General features: G+C 39.0%; 1 protein-coding gene across 1 annotated transcript in view; it reads right to left on the reverse strand.

Annotated features, from left to right (window-relative positions):
- The window catches only part of LOC124023310 (high affinity cAMP-specific and IBMX-insensitive 3',5'-cyclic phosphodiesterase 8A-like), a 72536-nt gene extending 50054 nt beyond the window's left edge, over positions 1-22482 (reverse strand). Inside the window, exons 1-2 of the mRNA XM_046337820.1 lie at positions 22394-22482; positions 3048-3102 (exon numbers count right to left, since the gene is read on the reverse strand). Coding sequence (XP_046193776.1) covers positions 3048-3102; positions 22394-22482 — 144 coding nt within the window. The remainder of the gene's footprint in view (positions 1-3047; positions 3103-22393) is intronic.
- Positions 22483-22841: the final 359 nt, after the last annotated feature.

A 22841-nucleotide genomic window follows, 5' to 3' on the forward strand; every position in this document is an offset into this window, starting at 1 on the left:
AATCTCAATTCAACGGCTCAGACACAAGAGGCATGTGGCAGGGTCTACAGTCAATCACGGATTACAAAAAGAAACCCAGCCCAGTCACGGACCAGGATGTCTTGCTCCCAGGCAGACTAAATAACTATTTTGCCCGCTTTGAGGACAATACAGTGCCACTGACATGGCCTGCAACCAAAACATGCAGCCTCTTCTTCACTGCAGCCGAGGTGAGTAAAAAATTTAAACGTGTTAACCCTCGCAAGGCTGCAGGCCCAGACGGCATCCCCAGCCGCGCCCTTAGAGCATGCACAGACCAGCTGGCCGGTGTGTTTACGGACATATTCAATCAATCCCTATACCAGTCTGCTGTTCCCACATGCTTCAAGAGGGCCACCATTGTTCCTGTTCCCAAGAAAGCTAAGGTAACTGAGCTAAACGACTACCGCCCCGTAGCACTCACTTCTGTCATCATGAAGTGCTTTGAGAGACTAGTCAAGGACCATATCACCTCCACCCTACCTGACACCCGAGACCCACTCCAATTTGCTTACCGCCCATATAGGTCCACAGACGATGCAATCTCAACCACACTGCACACTGCCCTAACCCATCTGGACAAGAGGAATACCTATGTGAGAATGCTGTTCATCGACTACAGCTCGGCATTTAACACCATAGTACCCTCCAAGCTCGTCATCAAGCTCGAGACCCAAGGGTGCGTTCTGAGCCCTCTCCTGTACTCCCTGTTCACCCACGACTGCGTGGCCACGCACGCCTCCAACTCAATCATCAAGTTTGCGGACGACACAACAGTGGTAGGTTTGATTACCAACAACGACGAGGCGGCCTACAGGGAGGAGGTGAGGGCCCTCGGAGTGTGGTGTCAGGAAAATAACCTCACACTCAACGTCAACAAAACTAAGGAGATGATTGTGGACTTCAGGAAACAGCAGAGGGAACACCCCCCTATCCACATCGATGGAACAGTAGTGGAGAGGGTAGCAAGTTTTAAGTTCCTCGGCATACACATCACAGTCAAACTGAATTGGTCCACCCACACAGACAGCATCGTGAAGAAGGCACAGCAGCGCCTCTTCAACCTCAGGAGGCTGAAGAAATTTGGCTTGTCACCAAAAGCACTCACAAACTTCTACAGATGCACAATCGAGAGCATCCTGGCGGGCTGTATCACCGCCTGGTACGGCAACTGCTCCGCCCACAACCGTAAGGCTGTCCAGAGGGTAGTGAGGTCTGCAAAACGCATCACCGGGGGCAAACTACCTGCCCTCCAGGACACCTACACCACCCGATGTTACAGGAAGGTCATAAAGATCATCAAGGACAACAACCACCCGAACCACTGCCTGTTTACCCCGCTATCATCCAGAAGGCGAGGTCAGTACAGGTGCATCAAAGCTGGGACCGAGAGACTAAAAAACAGCTTCTATCTCAAGGCCATCAGACTGTTAAACAGCCACCACTAACATTGAGTGGCTGCTGCCAACACACTGTCATTGACACTGACCCAACTCCAGCCATTTTAATAATGGGAATTGATGGGAAATGATGTAAATATATCACTAGCCACTTTAAACAATGCTACCTTATATAATGTTACTTACCCTACATTATTCATCTCATATGTATACGTATATACTGTACTCTACATCATCTACTGCATCTTTATGTAATACATGTATCACTAGCCACTTTAACTATGCCACTTTGTTTACATTCTCATCTCATATGTACAGTGCCTTGCGAAAGTATTCGGCCCCCTTGAACTTTGCGACCTTTTGCCACATTTCAGGCTTCAAACATAAAGATATAAAACTGTATTTTTTTGTGAAGAATCAACAACAAGTGAGACACAATCATGAAGTGGAACGACAATTATTGGATATTTCAAACTTTTTTAACAAATCAAAAACTGAAAAAATAGTGGTACTACTATAGACCAGAGCCCTATTCCCTATATAGTGGTACTACTATAGACCAGGGCCCTATTCCCTATATAGTGGTACTACTATAGACCAGAGCCCTATTCCCTATATAGTGGTACTACTATAGACCAGGGCCCTATTCCCTATAGAGTGGTACTACTATAGACCAGGGCCCTATTCCCTATAGAGTGGTACTACTATAGACCAGGGCCCTATTCCCTATATAGTGGTACTACTATAGACCAGGGCCCTATTCCCTATATAGTGGTACTACTATAGACCAGAGCCCTATTCCCTATATAGTGGTACTACTATAGACCAGAGCCCTATTCCCTATATAGTGGTACTACTATAGACCAGGGCCCTATTCCCTATATAGTGGTACTACTATAGACCAGAGCCCTATTCCCTATATAGTGGTACTACTATAGACCAGGGCCCTATTCCCTATATAGTGGTACTACTATAGACCAGAACCTATATGAGTGGGTGGTGGGGGATGACTGTGTGTGGTGGGGGGGGGTGACTGTGTGTGGTGGGGGGATGACTGTGTGTGGTGGGGGGATGACTGTGTGTGGTGGGGGATGACTGTGTGTGGTGGGCGGGATGACTGTGTGTGGTGGGGGATGACTGTGTGTGTGGTGGGGGGGTGTCTGTGTGTGGTGGGGGATGACTGTGTGTGGTGGGGGGGATGACTGTGTGTGGTGGGGGTATGACTGTGTGTGGTGGGGGTATGACTGTGTGTGGTGGGGGTATGACTGTGTGTGGTGGGGGGATGACTGTGTGTGGTGGGGGGATGATTGTGTTCGGTGGGGGATGACTATGTGTGTGTGTGTGTGTGTGTGGTGGGGGGATGATTGTGTGTGTGGCGGGGGGGATGACTGTGTGTGGCGGGGGATGACTGTGTGTGGTGGGGGATGACTATGTGTGTGTGTGTGTGTGTGTGTGTGTGTGTGTGTGTGTGTGTGTGTGTGTGTGTGTGTGTGTGTGTGTGTGTGTGTGTGTGTGTGTGTGTGGTGGGGGGATGACTATGTGTGTGTGTGTGTGTGTGTGTGTGTGTGTGTGTGTGTGTGTGTGTGTGTGGTGGGGGGATGATTGTGTGTGTGTGTGTGTTTCACTCACCCTATTAAAGCCAGATTTGATAAGGGGCATCACTGAGGCCTCCTCCCTGTCCGGCCTACAACAGCAAACACCAAAAAGATCAACAAAACCATTCAGATAAAAATGTATCAACAAAACTTCTCTAGAACAAAAGTTCTGTGTGGACAGATAAACTATGAGAAGTTCCAGACAACTCTCTGAACTGATCACAGTGACTGGTATATAGATGGAGACTACACTCAGTGACTGGTATATAGATGGAGACTATGATCATAGTGACTGGTATATAGATGGAGACTATGATCACAGTGACTGGTATATAGATGGAGACTATGATCACAGTGACTGGTATATAGATGGAGACTATGATCATAGTGACTGGTATATAGATGGAGACTACACTCAGTGACTGGTATATAGATGGAGACTATGATCATAGTGACTGGTATATAGATGGAGACTATGATCATAGTGACTGGTATATAGATGGAGACTACACTCAGTGACTGGTATATAGATGGAGACTATGATCATAGTGACTGGTATATAGATGGAGACTATGATCATAGTGACTGGTATATAGATGGAGACTATGATCACAGTGACTGGTATATAGATGGAGACTATGATCATAGTGACTGGTATATAGATGGAGACTGCACTCAGTGACTGGTATATAGATGGAGACTATGATCACAGTGACTGGTATATAGATGGAGACTATGATCATAGTGACTGGTATATAGATGGAGACTATGATCATAGTGACTGGTATATAGATGGAGACTATGATCATAGTGACTGGTATATAGATGGAGACTATGATCATAGTGACTGGTATATAGATGGAGACTATGATCATAGTGACTGGTATATAGATGGAGACTATGATCATAGTGACTGGTATATAGATGGAGACTATGATCATAGTGACTGGTATATAGATGGAGACTATGATCATAGTGACTGGTATATAGATGGAGACTGCACTCAGTGACTGGTATATAGATGGAGACTGCACTCAGTGACTGGTATATAGATGGAGACTGCACTCAGTGACTGGTATATAGATGGAGACTATGATCATAGTGACTGGTATATAGATGGAGACTATGATCACAGTGACTGGTATATAGATGGAGACTATGATCACAGTGACTGGTATATAGATGGAGACTATGATCATAGTGACTGGTATATAGATGGAGACTATGATCATAGTGACTGGTATATAGATGGAGACTATGATCATAGTGACTGGTATATAGATGGAGACTATGACTAGTGACTGGTATATAGATGGAGACTATGATCATAGTGACTGGTATATAGATGGAGACTATGATCATAGTGACTGGTATATAGATGGAGACTATGATCATAGTGACTGGTATATAGATGGAGACTATGATCATAGTGACTGGTATATAGATGGAGACTATGATCATAGTGACTGGTATATAGATGGAGACTATGACTCAGTGACTGGTATATAGATGGAGACTATGATCATAGTGACTGGTATATAGATGGAGACTATGATCATAGTGACTGGTATATAGATGGAGACTATGATCATAGTGACTGGTATATAGATGGAGACTATGATCATAGTGACTGGTATATAGATGGAGACTATGATCATAGTGACTGGTATATAGATGGAGACTATGATCATAGTGACTGGTATATAGATGGAGACTATGATCATAGTGACTGGTATATAGATGGAGACTATGATCATAGTGACTGGTATATAGATGGAGACTGCACTCAATGACTGGTATATAGATGGAGACTGCACTCAATGACTGGTATATAGATGAAGACTACACTCATAGTGACTGGTATATAGATGGAGACTATGATCATAGTGACTGGTATATAGATGGAGACTATGATCATAGTGACTGGTATATAGATGGAGACTATGATCATAGTGACTGGTATATAGATGGAGACTATGATCATAGTGACTGGTATATAGATGGAGACTATGATCACAGTGACTGGTATATAGATGGAGACTATGATCATAGTGACTGGTATATAGATGGAGACTATGATCACAGTGACTGGTATATAGATGGAGACTATGATCATAGTGACTGGTATATAGATGGAGACTATGATCATAGTGACTGGTATATAGATGGAGACTATGATCATAGTGACTGGTATATAGATGGAGACTATGATCATAGTGACTGGTATATAGATGAGACTATGATCATAGTGACTGGTATATAGATGGAGACTATGATCATAGTGACTGGTATATAGATGGAGACTATGATCATAGTGACTGGTATATAGATGGAGACTATGATCATAGTGACTGGTATATAGATGGAGACTATGATCATAGTGACTGGTATATAGATGGAGACTATGATCATAGTGACTGGTATATAGATGGAGACTATGATCACAGTGACTGGTATATAGATGGAGACTATGATCATAGTGACTGGTATATAGATGGAGACTATGATCATAGTGACTGGTATATAGATGGAGACTATGATCATAGTGACTGGTATATAGATGGAGACTACACTCAGTGACTGGTATATAGATGGAGACTATGATCATAGTGACTGGTATATAGATGGAGACTATGATCATAGTGACTGGTATATAGATGGAGACTATGATCATAGTGACTGGTATATAGATGGAGACTATGATCATAGTGACTGGTATATAGATGAGACTATGATCATAGTGACTGGTATATAGATGAGACTATGATCATAGTGACTGGTATATAGATGGAGACTATGATCATAGTGACTGGTATATAGATGGAGACTATGATCATAGTGACTGGTAATATAGATGAAGACTACGATCATAGTGACTGGTATATAGATGGAGACTATGATCATAGTGACTGGTATATAGATGGAGACTACACTCAGTGACTGGTATATAGATGGAGACTATGATCATAGTGACTGGTATATAGATGGAGACTATGATCATAGTGACTGGTATATAGATGGAGACTGCACTCAGTGACTGGTATATAGATGGAAGACTATGATCATAGTGACTGGTATATAGATGGAGACTATGATCATAGTGACTGGTATATAGATGGAGACTATGATCACAGTGACTGGTATATAGATGGAGACTATGATCATAGTGACTGGTATATAGATGGAGACTATGATCATAGTGACTGGTATATAGATGGAGACTATGATAATAGTGACTGGTATATAGATGGAGACTACACTCAGTGACTGGTATATAGATGGAGACTATGATAATAGTGACTGGTATATAGATGGAGACTATGATCATAGTGACTGGTATATAGATGGAGACTATGATCATAGTGACTGGTATATAGATGAGACTATGATCATAGTGACTGGTATATAGATGGAGACTATGATCATAGTGACTGGTATATAGATGGAGACTATGATCATAGTGACTGGTATATAGATGAGACTATGATCATAGTGACTGGTATATAGATGGAGACTATGATCATAGTGACTGGTATATAGATGGAGACTACACTCAGTGACTGGTATATAGATGGAGACTATGATCATAGTGACTGGTATATAGATGGAGACTATGATCATAGTGACTGGTATATAGATGGAGACTATGATCATAGTGACTGGTATATAGATGAAGACTACACTCATAGTGACTGGTATATAGATGGAGACTATGATCATAGTGACTGGTATATAGATGGAGACTATGATCATAGTGACTGGTATATAGATGGAGACTATGATCATATTGACTGGTATATAGATGGAGACTATGATCATAGTGACTGGTATATAGATGGAGATTATGATCACAGTGACTGGTATATAGATGGAGACTATGATCATAGTGACTGGTATATAGATGGAGACTATGATCATAGTGACTGGTATATAGATGGAGACTACACTCATAGTGACTGGTATATAGATGGAGACTACACTCAGTGACTGGTATATAGATGGAGACTATGATCACAGTGACTGGTATATAGATGGAGACTATGATCATAGTGACTGTTATATAGATGGAGACTATGATCATAGTGACTGGTATATAGATGAGACTATGATCATAGTGACTGGTATATAGATGGAGACTATGATCACAGTGACTGGTATATAGATGGAGACTATGATCATAGTGACTGGTATATAGATGGAGACTATGATCATAGTGACTGGTATATAGATGGAGACTATGATCATAGTGACTGGTATATAGATGGAGACTATGATCATAGTGACTGGTATATAGATGGAGACTATGATCATAGTGACTGGTATATAGATGAGACTATGATCATAGTGACTGGTATATAGATGGAGACTATGATCATAGTGACTGGTATATAGATGGAGACTATGATCATAGTGACTGGTATATAGATGGAGACTATGATCATAGTGACTGGTATATAGATGGAGACTATGATCATAGTGACTGGTATATAGATGGAGACTATGATCATAGTGACTGGTATATAGATGGAGACTATGATCATAGTGACTGGTATATAGATGAGACTATGATCATAGTGACTGGTATATAGATGGAGACTATGATCATAGTGACTGGTATATAGATGGAGACTATGATCATAGTGACTGGTATATAGATGGAGACTATGATCACAGTGACTGGTATATAGATGGAGACTATGATCATAGTGACTGGTATATAGATGGAGACTATGATCATAGTGACTGGTATATAGATGGAGACTATGATCATAGTGACTGGTATATAGATGGAGACTATGATCATAGTGACTGGTATATAGATGTAGACTACACTCATAGTGACTGGTATATAGATGGAGACTACACTCAGTGACTGGTATATAGATGGAGACTATGATCACAGTGACTGGTATATAGATGGAGACTATGATCATAGTGACTGGTATATAGATGGAGACTATGATCATAGTGACTGGTATATAGATGAGACTATGATCATAGTGACTGGTATATAGATGGAGACTACACTCAGTGACTGGTATATAGATGGAGACTATGATCATAGTGACTGGTATATAGATGGAGACTATGATCATAGTGACTGGTATATAGATGGAGACTATGATCATAGTGACTGGTATATAGATGGAGACTACACTCAGTGACTGGTATATAGATGGAGACTATGATCACAGTGACTGGTATATAGATGGAGACTATGATCATAGTGACTGGTATATAGATGGAGACTATGATCATAGTGACTGGTATATAGATGGAGACTACACTCATAGTGACTGGTATATAGATGGAGACTACACTCAGTGACTGGTATATAGATGGAGACTATGATCACAGTGACTGGTATATAGATGGAGACTATGATCATAGTGACTGGTATATAGATGGAGACTATGATCATAGTGACTGGTATATAGATGAGACTATGATCATAGTGACTGGTATATAGATGGAGACTATGATCACAGTGACTGGTATATAGATGGAGACTATGATCATAGTGACTGGTATATAGATGGAGACTATGATCATAGTGACTGGTATATAGATGGAGACTATGATCATAGTGACTGGTATATAGATGGAGACTATGATCATAGTGACTGGTATATAGATGGAGACTATGATCATAGTGACTGGTATATAGATGAGACTATGATCATAGTGACTGGTATATAGATGGAGACTATGATCATAGTGACTGGTATATAGATGGAGACTATGATCATAGTGACTGGTATATAGATGGAGACTATGATCATAGTGACTGGTATATAGATGGAGACTATGATCATAGTGACTGGTATATAGATGGAGACTATGATCATAGTGACTGGTATATAGATGGAGACTATGATCATAGTGACTGGTATATAGATGAGACTATGATCATAGTGACTGGTATATAGATGGAGACTATGATCATAGTGACTGGTATATAGATGGAGACTATGATCATAGTGACTGGTATATAGATGGAGACTATGATCACAGTGACTGGTATATAGATGGAGACTATGATCATAGTGACTGGTATATAGATGGAGACTATGATCATAGTGACTGGTATATAGATGGAGACTATGATCATAGTGACTGGTATATAGATGGAGACTACACTCAGTGACTGGTATATAGATGGAGACTATGATCATAGTGACTGGTATATAGATGGAGACTATGATCATAGTGACTGGTATATAGATGGAGACTATGATCATAGTGACTGGTATATAGATGGAGACTATGATCATAGTGACTGGTATATAGATGAGACTATGATCATAGTGACTGGTATATAGATGAGACTATGATCATAGTGACTGGTATATAGATGGAGACTATGATCATAGTGACTGGTATATAGATGGAGACTATGATCATAGTGACTGGAATATAGATGAAGACTACGATCATAGTGACTGGTATATAGATGGAGACTATGATCATAGTGACTGGTATATAGATGGAGACTACACTCAGTGACTGGTATATAGATGGAGACTATGATCATAGTGACTGGTATATAGATGGAGACTATGATCATAGTGACTGGTATATAGATGGAGACTATGACTCAGTGACTGGTATATAGATGGAGACTATGATCATAGTGACTGGTATATAGATGGAGACTATGATCATAGTGACTGGTATATAGATGGAGACTATGATCACAGTGACTGGTATATAGATGGAGACTATGATCATAGTGACTGGTATATAGATGGAGACTATGATCATAGTGACTGGTATATAGATGGAGACTATGATAATAGTGACTGGTATATAGATGGAGACTACACTCAGTGACTGGTATATAGATGGAGACTATGATAATAGTGACTGGTATATAGATGGAGACTATGATCATAGTGACTGGTATATAGATGGAGACTATGATCATAGTGACTGGTATATAGATGAGACTATGATCATAGTGACTGGTATATAGATGGAGACTATGATCATAGTGACTGGTATATAGATGGAGACTATGATCATAGTGACTGGTATATAGATGGAGACTATGATCATAGTGACTGGTATATAGATGGAGACTATGATCATAGTGACTGGTATATAGATGAGACTATGATCATAGTGACTGGTATATAGATGGAGACTATGATCATAGTGACTGGTATATAGATGGAGACTATGATCATAGTGACTGGTATATAGATGGAGACTATGATCATAGTGACTGGTATATAGATGGAGACTATGATCATAGTGACTGGTATATAGATGGAGACTATGATCATAGTGACTGGTATATAGATGGAGACTATGATCATAGTGACTGGTATATAGATGAGACTATGATCATAGTGACTGGTATATAGATGGAGACTATGATCATAGTGACTGGTATATAGATGGAGACTATGATCATAGTGACTGGTATATAGATGGAGACTATGATCACAGTGACTGGTATATAGATGGAGACTATGATCATAGTGACTGGTATATAGATGGAGACTATGATCATAGTGACTGGTATATAGATGGAGACTATGATCATAGTGACTGGTATATAGATGGAGACTACACTCAGTGACTGGTATATAGATGGAGACTATGATCATAGTGACTGGTATATAGATGGAGACTATGATCATAGTGACTGGTATATAGATGGAGACTATGATCATAGTGACTGGTATATAGATGGAGACTATGATCATAGTGACTGGTATATAGATGAGACTATGATCATAGTGACTGGTATATAGATGAGACTATGATCATAGTGACTGGTATATAGATGGAGACTATGATCATAGTGACTGGTATATAGATGGAGACTATGATCATAGTGACTGGAATATAGATGAAGACTACGATCATAGTGACTGGTATATAGATGGAGACTATGATCATAGTGACTGGTATATAGATGGAGACTACACTCAGTGACTGGTATATAGATGGAGACTATGATCATAGTGACTGGTATATAGATGGAGACTATGATCATAGTGACTGGTATATAGATGGAGACTGCACTCAGTGACTGGTATATAGATGGAAGACTATGATCATAGTGACTGGTATATAGATGGAGACTATGATCATAGTGACTGGTATATAGATGGAGACTATGATCACAGTGACTGGTATATAGATGGAGACTATGATCATAGTGACTGGTATATAGATGGAGACTATGATCATAGTGACTGGTATATAGATGGAGACTATGATAATAGTGACTGGTATATAGATGGAGACTACACTCAGTGACTGGTATATAGATGGAGACTATGATAATAGTGACTGGTATATAGATGGAGACTATGATCATAGTGACTGGTATATAGATGGAGACTATGATCATAGTGACTGGTATATAGATGGAGACTACACTCATAGTGACTGGTATATAGATGGAGACTACACTCAGTGACTGGTATATAGATGGAGACTATGATCACAGTGACTGGTATATAGATGGAGACTATGATCATAGTGACTGTTATATAGATGGAGACTATGATCATAGTGACTGGTATATAGATGAGACTATGATCATAGTGACTGGTATATAGATGGAGACTATGATCACAGTGACTGGTATATAGATGGAGACTATGATCATAGTGACTGGTATATAGATGGAGACTATGATCATAGTGACTGGTATATAGATGGAGACTATGATCATAGTGACTGGTATATAGATGGAGACTATGATCATAGTGACTGGTATATAGATGGAGACTATGATCATAGTGACTGGTATATAGATGAGACTATGATCATAGTGACTGGTATATAGATGGAGACTATGATCATAGTGACTGGTATATAGATGGAGACTATGATCATAGTGACTGGTATATAGATGGAGACTATGATCATAGTGACTGGTATATAGATGGAGACTATGATCATAGTGACTGGTATATAGATGGAGACTATGATCATAGTGACTGGTATATAGATGGAGACTATGATCATAGTGACTGGTATATAGATGAGACTATGATCATAGTGACTGGTATATAGATGGAGACTATGATCATAGTGACTGGTATATAGATGGAGACTATGATCATAGTGACTGGTATATAGATGGAGACTATGATCACAGTGACTGGTATATAGATGGAGACTATGATCATAGTGACTGGTATATAGATGGAGACTATGATCATAGTGACTGGTATATAGATGGAGACTATGATCATAGTGACTGGTATATAGATGGAGACTATGATCATAGTGACTGGTATATAGATGTAGACTACACTCATAGTGACTGGTATATAGATGGAGACTACACTCAGTGACTGGTATATAGATGGAGACTATGATCACAGTGACTGGTATATAGATGGAGACTATGATCATAGTGACTGGTATATAGATGGAGACTATGATCATAGTGACTGGTATATAGATGAGACTATGATCATAGTGACTGGTATATAGATGGAGACTACACTCAGTGACTGGTATATAGATGGAGACTATGATCATAGTGACTGGTATATAGATGGAGACTATGATCATAGTGACTGGTATATAGATGGAGACTATGATCATAGTGACTGGTATATAGATGGAGACTACACTCAGTGACTGGTATATAGATGGAGACTATGATCACAGTGACTGGTATATAGATGGAGACTATGATCATAGTGACTGGTATATAGATGGAGACTATGATCATAGTGACTGGTATATAGATGGAGACTACACTCATAGTGACTGGTATATAGATGGAGACTACACTCAGTGACTGGTATATAGATGGAGACTATGATCACAGTGACTGGTATATAGATGGAGACTATGATCATAGTGACTGGTATATAGATGGAGACTATGATCATAGTGACTGGTATATAGATGAGACTATGATCATAGTGACTGGTATATAGATGGAGACTATGATCACAGTGACTGGTATATAGATGGAGACTATGATCATAGTGACTGGTATATAGATGGAGACTATGATCATAGTGACTGGTATATAGATGGAGACTATGATCATAGTGACTGGTATATAGATGGAGACTATGATCATAGTGACTGGTATATAGATGGAGACTATGATCATAGTGACTGGTATATAGATGAGACTATGATCATAGTGACTGGTATATAGATGGAGACTATGATCATAGTGACTGGTATATAGATGGAGACTATGATCATAGTGACTGGTATATAGATGGAGACTATGATCATAGTGACTGGTATATAGATGGAGACTATGATCATAGTGACTGGTATATAGATGGAGACTATGATCATAGTGACTGGTATATAGATGGAGACTATGATCATAGTGACTGGTATATAGATGAGACTATGATCATAGTGACTGGTATATAGATGGAGACTATGATCATAGTGACTGGTATATAGATGGAGACTATGATCATAGTGACTGGTATATAGATGGAGACTATGATCACAGTGACTGGTATATAGATGGAGACTATGATCATAGTGACTGGTATATAGATGGAGACTATGATCATAGTGACTGGTATATAGATGGAGACTATGATCATAGTGACTGGTATATAGATGGAGACTACACTCAGTGACTGGTATATAGATGGAGACTATGATCATAGTGACTGGTATATAGATGGAGACTATGATCATAGTGACTGGTATATAGATGGAGACTATGATCATAGTGACTGGTATATAGATGGAGACTATGATCATAGTGACTGGTATATAGATGAGACTATGATCATAGTGACTGGTATATAGATGAGACTATGATCATAGTGACTGGTATATAGATGGAGACTATGATCATAGTGACTGGTATATAGATGGAGACTATGATCATAGTGACTGGAATATAGATGAAGACTACGATCATAGTGACTGGTATATAGATGGAGACTATGATCATAGTGACTGGTATATAGATGGAGACTACACTCAGTGACTGGTATATAGATGGAGACTATGATCATAGTGACTGGTATATAGATGGAGACTATGATCATAGTGACTGGTATATAGATGGAGACTGCACTCAGTGACTGGTATATAGATGGAAGACTATGATCATAGTGACTGGTATATAGATGGAGACTATGATCATAGTGACTGGTATATAGATGGAGACTATGATCACAGTGACTGGTATATAGATGGAGACTATGATCATAGTGACTGGTATATAGATGGAGACTATGATCATAGTGACTGGTATATAGATGGAGACTATGATAATAGTGACTGGTATATAGATGGAGACTACACTCAGTGACTGGTATATAGATGGAGACTATGATAATAGTGACTGGTATATAGATGGAGACTATGATCATAGTGACTGGTATATAGATGGAGACTATGATCATAGTGACTGGTATATAGATGAGACTATGATCATAGTGACTGGTATATAGATGGAGACTATGATCATAGTGACTGGTATATAGATGGAGACTATGATCATAGTGACTGGTATATAGATGAGACTATGATCATAGTGACTGGTATATAGATGGAGACTATGATCATAGTGACTGGTATATAGATGGAGACTACACTCAGTGACTGGTATATAGATGGAGACTATGATCATAGTGACTGGTATATAGATGGAGACTATGATCATAGTGACTGGTATATAGATGGAGACTATGATCATAGTGACTGGTATATAGATGAAGACTACACTCATAGTGACTGGTATATAGATGGAGACTATGATCATAGTGACTGGTATATAGATGGAGACTATGATCATAGTGACTGGTATATAGATGGAGACTATGATCATATTGACTGGTATATAGATGGAGACTATGATCATAGTGACTGGTATATAGATGGAGATTATGATCACAGTGACTGGTATATAGATGGAGACTATGATCATAGTGACTGGTATATAGATGGAGACTATGATCATAGTGACTGGTATATAGATGGAGACTACACTCATAGTGACTGGTATATAGATGGAGACTACACTCAGTGACTGGTATATAGATGGAGACTATGATCACAGTGACTGGTATATAGATGGAGACTATGATCATAGTGACTGTTATATAGATGGAGACTATGATCATAGTGACTGGTATATAGATGAGACTATGATCATAGTGACTGGTATATAGATGGAGACTATGATCATAGTGACTGGTATATAGATGGAGACTATGATCACAGTGACTGGTATATAGATGGAGACTATGATCATAGTGACTGGTATATAGATGGAGACTATGATCATAGTGACTGGTATATAGATGGAGACTATGATCATAGTGACTGGTATATAGATGGAGACTATGATCATAGTGACTGGTATATAGATGAGACTATGATCATAGTGACTGGTATATAGATGGAGACTATGATCATAGTGACTGGTATATAGATGGAGACTATGATCATAGTGACTGGTATATAGATGGAGACTATGATCATAGTGACTGGTATATAGATGGAGACTATGATCATAGTGACTGGTATATAGATGGAGACTATGATCATAGTGACTGGTATATAGATGGAGACTATGATCATAGTGACTGGTATATAGATGAGACTATGATCATAGTGACTGGTATATAGATGGAGACTATGATCATAGTGACTGGTATATAGATGGAGACTATGATCATAGTGACTGGTATATAGATGGAGACTATGATCACAGTGACTGGTATATAGATGGAGACTATGATCATAGTGACTGGTATATAGATGGAGACTATGATCATAGTGACTGGTATATAGATGGAGACTATGATCATAGTGACTGGTATATAGATGGAGACTATGATCATAGTGACTGGTATATAGATGTAGACTACACTCATAGTGACTGGTATATAGATGGAGACTACACTCAGTGACTGGTATATAGATGGAGACTATGATCACAGTGACTGGTATATAGATGGAGACTATGATCATAGTGACTGGTATATAGATGGAGACTATGATCATAGTGACTGGTATATAGATGAGACTATGATCATAGTGACTGGTATATAGATGGAGACTACACTCAGTGACTGGTATATAGATGGAGACTATGATCATAGTGACTGGTATATAGATGGAGACTATGATCATAGTGACTGGTATATAGATGGAGACTATGATCATAGTGACTGGTATATAGATGGAGACTACACTCAGTGACTGGTATATAGATGGAGACTATGATCACAGTGACTGGTATATAGATGGAGACTATGATCATAGTGACTGGTATATAGATGGAGACTATGATCATAGTGACTGGTATATAGATGGAGACTACACTCATAGTGACTGGTATATAGATGGAGACTACACTCAGTGACTGGTATATAGATGGAGACTATGATCACAGTGACTGGTATATAGATGGAGACTATGATCATAGTGACTGGTATATAGATGGAGACTATGATCATAGTGACTGGTATATAGATGAGACTATGATCATAGTGACTGGTATATAGATGGAGACTATGATCACAGTGACTGGTATATAGATGGAGACTATGATCATAGTGACTGGTATATAGATGGAGACTATGATCATAGTGACTGGTATATAGATGGAGACTATGATCATAGTGACTGGTATATAGATGGAGACTATGATCATAGTGACTGGTATATAGATGGAGACTATGATCATAGTGACTGGTATATAGATGAGACTATGATCATAGTGACTGGTATATAGATGGAGACTATGATCATAGTGACTGGTATATAGATGGAGACTATGATCATAGTGACTGGTATATAGATGGAGACTATGATCATAGTGACTGGTATATAGATGAGACTATGATCATAGTGACTGGTATATAGATGGAGACTATGATCACAGTGACTGGTATATAGATGGAGACTATGATCATAGTGACTGGTATATAGATGGAGACTATGATCATAGTGACTGGTATATAGATGGAGACTATGATCATAGTGACTGGTATATAGATGGAGACTATGATCATAGTGACTGGTATATAGATGGAGACTATGATCATAGTGACTGGTATATAGATGAGACTATGATCATAGTGACTGGTATATAGATGGAGACTATGATCATAGTGACTGGTATATAGATGGAGACTATGATCATAGTGACTGGTATATAGATGGAGACTATGATCATAGTGACTGGTATATAGATGGAGACTATGATCATAGTGACTGGTATATAGATGGAGACTATGATCATAGTGACTGGTATATAGATGGAGACTATGATCATAGTGACTGGTATATAGATGAGACTATGATCATAGTGACTGGTATATAGATGGAGACTATGATCATAGTGACTGGTATATAGATGGAGACTATGATCATAGTGACTGGTATATAGATGGAGACTATGATCACAGTGACTGGTATATAGATGGAGACTATGATCATAGTGACTGGTATATAGATGGAGACTATGATCATAGTGACTGGTATATAGATGGAGACTATGATCATAGTGACTGGTATATAGATGGAGACTACACTCAGTGACTGGTATATAGATGGAGACTATGATCATAGTGACTGGTATATAGATGGAGACTATGATCATAGTGACTGGTATATAGATGGAGACTATGATCATAGTGACTGGTATATAGATGGAGACTATGATCATAGTGACTGGTATATAGATGAGACTATGATCATAGTGACTGGTATATAGATGAGACTATGATCATAGTGACTGGTATATAGATGGAGACTATGATCATAGTGACTGGTATATAGATGGAGACTATGATCATAGTGACTGGAATATAGATGAAGACTACGATCATAGTGACTGGTATATAGATGGAGACTATGATCATAGTGACTGGTATATAGATGGAGACTACACTCAGTGACTGGTATATAGATGGAGACTATGATCATAGTGACTGGTATATAGATGGAGACTATGATCATAGTGACTGGTATATAGATGGAGACTGCACTCAGTGACTGGTATATAGATGGAAGACTATGATCATAGTGACTGGTATATAGATGGAGACTATGATCATAGTGACTGGTATATAGATGGAGACTATGATCACAGTGACTGGTATATAGATGGAGACTATGATCATAGTGACTGGTATATAGATGGAGACTATGATCATAGTGACTGGTATATAGATGGAGACTATGATAATAGTGACTGGTATATAGATGGAGACTACACTCAGTGACTGGTATATAGATGGAGACTATGATAATAGTGACTGGTATATAGATGGAGACTATGATCATAGTGACTGGTATATAGATGGAGACTATGATCATAGTGACTGGTATATAGATGAGACTATGATCATAGTGACTGGTATATAGATGGAGACTATGATCATAGTGACTGGTATATAGATGGAGACTATGATCATAGTGACTGGTATATAGATGAGACTATGATCATAGTGACTGGTATATAGATGGAGACTATGATCATAGTGACTGGTATATAGATGGAGACTACACTCAGTGACTGGTATATAGATGGAGACTATGATCATAGTGACTGGTATATAGATGGAGACTATGATCATAGTGACTGGTATATAGATGGAGACTATGATCATAGTGACTGGTATATAGATGAAGACTACACTCATAGTGACTGGTATATAGATGGAGACTATGATCATAGTGACTGGTATATAGATGGAGACTATGATCATAGTGACTGGTATATAGATGGAGACTATGATCATATTGACTGGTATATAGATGGAGACTATGATCATAGTGACTGGTATATAGATGGAGATTATGATCACAGTGACTGGTATATAGATGGAGACTATGATCATAGTGACTGGTATATAGATGGAGACTATGATCATAGTGACTGGTATATAGATGGAGACTACACTCATAGTGACTGGTATATAGATGGAGACTACACTCAGTGACTGGTATATAGATGGAGACTATGATCACAGTGACTGGTATATAGATGGAGACTATGATCATAGTGACTGTTATATAGATGGAGACTATGATCATAGTGACTGGTATATAGATGAGACTATGATCATAGTGACTGGTATATAGATGGAGACTATGATCACAGTGACTGGTATATAGATGGAGACTATGATCATAGTGACTGGTATATAGATGGAGACTATGATCATAGTGACTGGTATATAGATGGAGACTATGATCATAGTGACTGGTATATAGATGGAGACTATGATCATAGTGACTGGTATATAGATGGAGACTATGATCATAGTGACTGGTATATAGATGAGACTATGATCATAGTGACTGGTATATAGATGGAGACTATGATCATAGTGACTGGTATATAGATGGAGACTATGATCATAGTGACTGGTATATAGATGGAGACTATGATCATAGTGACTGGTATATAGATGGAGACTATGATCATAGTGACTGGTATATAGATGGAGACTATGATCATAGTGACTGGTATATAGATGGAGACTATGATCATAGTGACTGGTATATAGATGAGACTATGATCATAGTGACTGGTATATAGATGGAGACTATGATCATAGTGACTGGTATATAGATGGAGACTATGATCATAGTGACTGGTATATAGATGGAGACTATGATCACAGTGACTGGTATATAGATGGAGACTATGATCATAGTGACTGGTATATAGATGGAGACTATGATCATAGTGACTGGTATATAGATGGAGACTATGATCATAGTGACTGGTATATAGATGGAGACTATGATCATAGTGACTGGTATATAGATGTAGACTACACTCATAGTGACTGGTATATAGATGGAGACTACACTCAGTGACTGGTATATAGATGGAGACTATGATCACAGTGACTGGTATATAGATGGAGACTATGATCATAGTGACTGGTATATAGATGGAGACTATGATCATAGTGACTGGTATATAGATGAGACTATGATCATAGTGACTGGTATATAGATGGAGACTACACTCAGTGACTGGTATATAGATGGAGACTATGATCATAGTGACTGGTATATAGATGGAGACTATGATCATAGTGACTGGTATATAGATGGAGACTATGATCATAGTGACTGGTATATAGATGGAGACTACACTCAGTGACTGGTATATAGATGGAGACTATGATCACAGTGACTGGTATATAGATGGAGACTATGATCATAGTGACTGGTATATAGATGGAGACTATGATCATAGTGACTGGTATATAGATGGAGACTACACTCATAGTGACTGGTATATAGATGGAGACTACACTCAGTGACTGGTATATAGATGGAGACTATGATCACAGTGACTGGTATATAGATGGAGACTATGATCATAGTGACTGGTATATAGATGGAGACTATGATCATAGTGACTGGTATATAGATGAGACTATGATCATAGTGACTGGTATATAGATGGAGACTATGATCACAGTGACTGGTATATAGATGGAGACTATGATCATAGTGACTGGTATATAGATGGAGACTATGATCATAGTGACTGGTATATAGATGGAGACTATGATCATAGTGACTGGTATATAGATGGAGACTATGATCATAGTGACTGGTATATAGATGGAGACTATGATCATAGTGACTGGTATATAGATGAGACTATGATCATAGTGACTGGTATATAGATGGAGACTATGATCATAGTGACTGGTATATAGATGGAGACTATGATCATAGTGACTGGTATATAGATGGAGACTATGATCATAGTGACTGGTACTATGATCATAGTGACTGGTATATAGATGGAGACTATGATCATAGTGACTGGTATATAGATGGAGACTATGATCATAGTGACTGGTATATAGATGAGACTATGATCATAGTGACTGGTATATAGATGGAGACTATGATCATAGTGACTGGTATATAGATGGAGACTATGATCATAGTGACTGGTATATAGATGGAGACTATGATCATAGTGACTGGTATATAGATGGAGACTATGATCATAGTGACTGGTATATAGATGGAGACTATGATCATAGTGACTGGTATATAGATGGAGACTATGATCATAGTGACTGGTATATAGATGGAGACTATGATCATAGTGACTGGTATATAGATGGAGACTATGATCATAGTGACTGGTATATAGATGGAGACTATGAGTGACTGGTATATAGATGGAGACTATGATCATAGTGACTGGTATATAGATGGAGACTATGATCATAGTGACTGGTATATAGATGGAGACTATGATCATAGTGACTGGTATATAGATGTAGACTACACTCATAGTGACTGGTATATAGATGGAGACTACACTCAGTGACTGGTATATAGATGGAGACTATGATCACAGTGACTGGTATATAGATGGAGACTATGATCATAGTGACTGGTATATAGATGGAGACTATGATCATAGTGACTGGTATATAGATGAGACTATGATCATAGTAACTGGTATATAGATGAGACTATGATCATAGTGACTGGTATATAGATGGAGACTATGATCACAGTGACTGGTATATAGATGGAGACTATGATCATAGTGACTGGTATATAGATGGAGACTATGATCATAGTGACTGGTATATAGATGAGACTATGATCATAGTGACTGGTATATAGATGAGACTATGATCATAGTGACTGGTATATAGATGGAGACTATGATCATAGTGACTGGTATATAGATGAGACTATGATCATAGTGACTGGTATATAGATGGAGACTATGATCATAGTGACTGGTATATAGATGGAGACTATGATCATAGTGACTGGTATATAGATGGAGACTATGATCATAGTGACTGGTATATAGATGGAGACTATGATCATAGTGACTGGTATATAGATGAGACTATGATCATAGTGACTGGTATATAGATGGAGACTATGATCATAGTGACTGGTATATAGATGGAGACTATGATCACAGTGACTGGTATATAGATGGAGACTATGATCATAGTGACTGGTATATAGATGGAGACTATGATCATAGTGACTGGTATATAGATGAGACTATGATCATAGTGACTGGTATATAGATGGAGACTATGATCATAGTGACTGGTATATAGATGGAGACTATGATCACAGTGACTGGTATATAGATGGAGACTATGATCATAGTGACTGGTATATAGATGGAGACTATGATCATAGTGACTGGTATATAGATGGAGACTATGATCATAGTGACTGGTATATAGATGGAGACTATGATCATAGTGACTGGTATATAGATGGAGACTACACTCAGTGACTGGTATATAGATGGAGACTATGATCACAGTGACTGGTATATAGATGGAGACTATGATCATAGTGACTGGTATATAGATGGAGACTATCAGGACATAAAGAGAGGAGGGAGCGGAGGGAACATACCTTTTTACTACAGCGACTATCACAGTGTTTTCTGAAGAGGTCACCGCCCTGATCGACCTGAAGGGAAAACAAAGACACACATTTATCATTTGGCTAGAAAACATACTGGTGGAAACTGCCAAAGAGCCAGCATATCAATGGAGCAGGCCTAGACCTTGTGGTGCAGCTCGGATTCTCCCAGACCAAAGCTCTGTGTGCAGGATTGGTGCAGCTCCGTGAGCAGGCCTAGGCCCTGTGGGGCAGCTCCGTGAGCAGGCCTAGGCCCTGTGGTGCAGCTCTATGAGCAGGCCTAGGCCTTGTGGTGCAGCTCCATGAGCAGGACTAGACCCTGTGGTGCAGCTCGGATTCTCCCAGACCACATAGTAACACACCAGCATAAGCTCTGTGTGCAGGACTGGTGCAGCTCTGTGAGCAGTCCTAGGCCCTGTGGTGCAGCTCCACGAGCAGA

The sequence above is a fragment of the Oncorhynchus gorbuscha genome, unplaced genomic scaffold (assembly GCF_021184085.1).
Source record: "Oncorhynchus gorbuscha isolate QuinsamMale2020 ecotype Even-year unplaced genomic scaffold, OgorEven_v1.0 Un_scaffold_1582, whole genome shotgun sequence".
NCBI classification, from domain to species: Eukaryota; Metazoa; Chordata; class Actinopteri; order Salmoniformes; family Salmonidae; genus Oncorhynchus; species Oncorhynchus gorbuscha.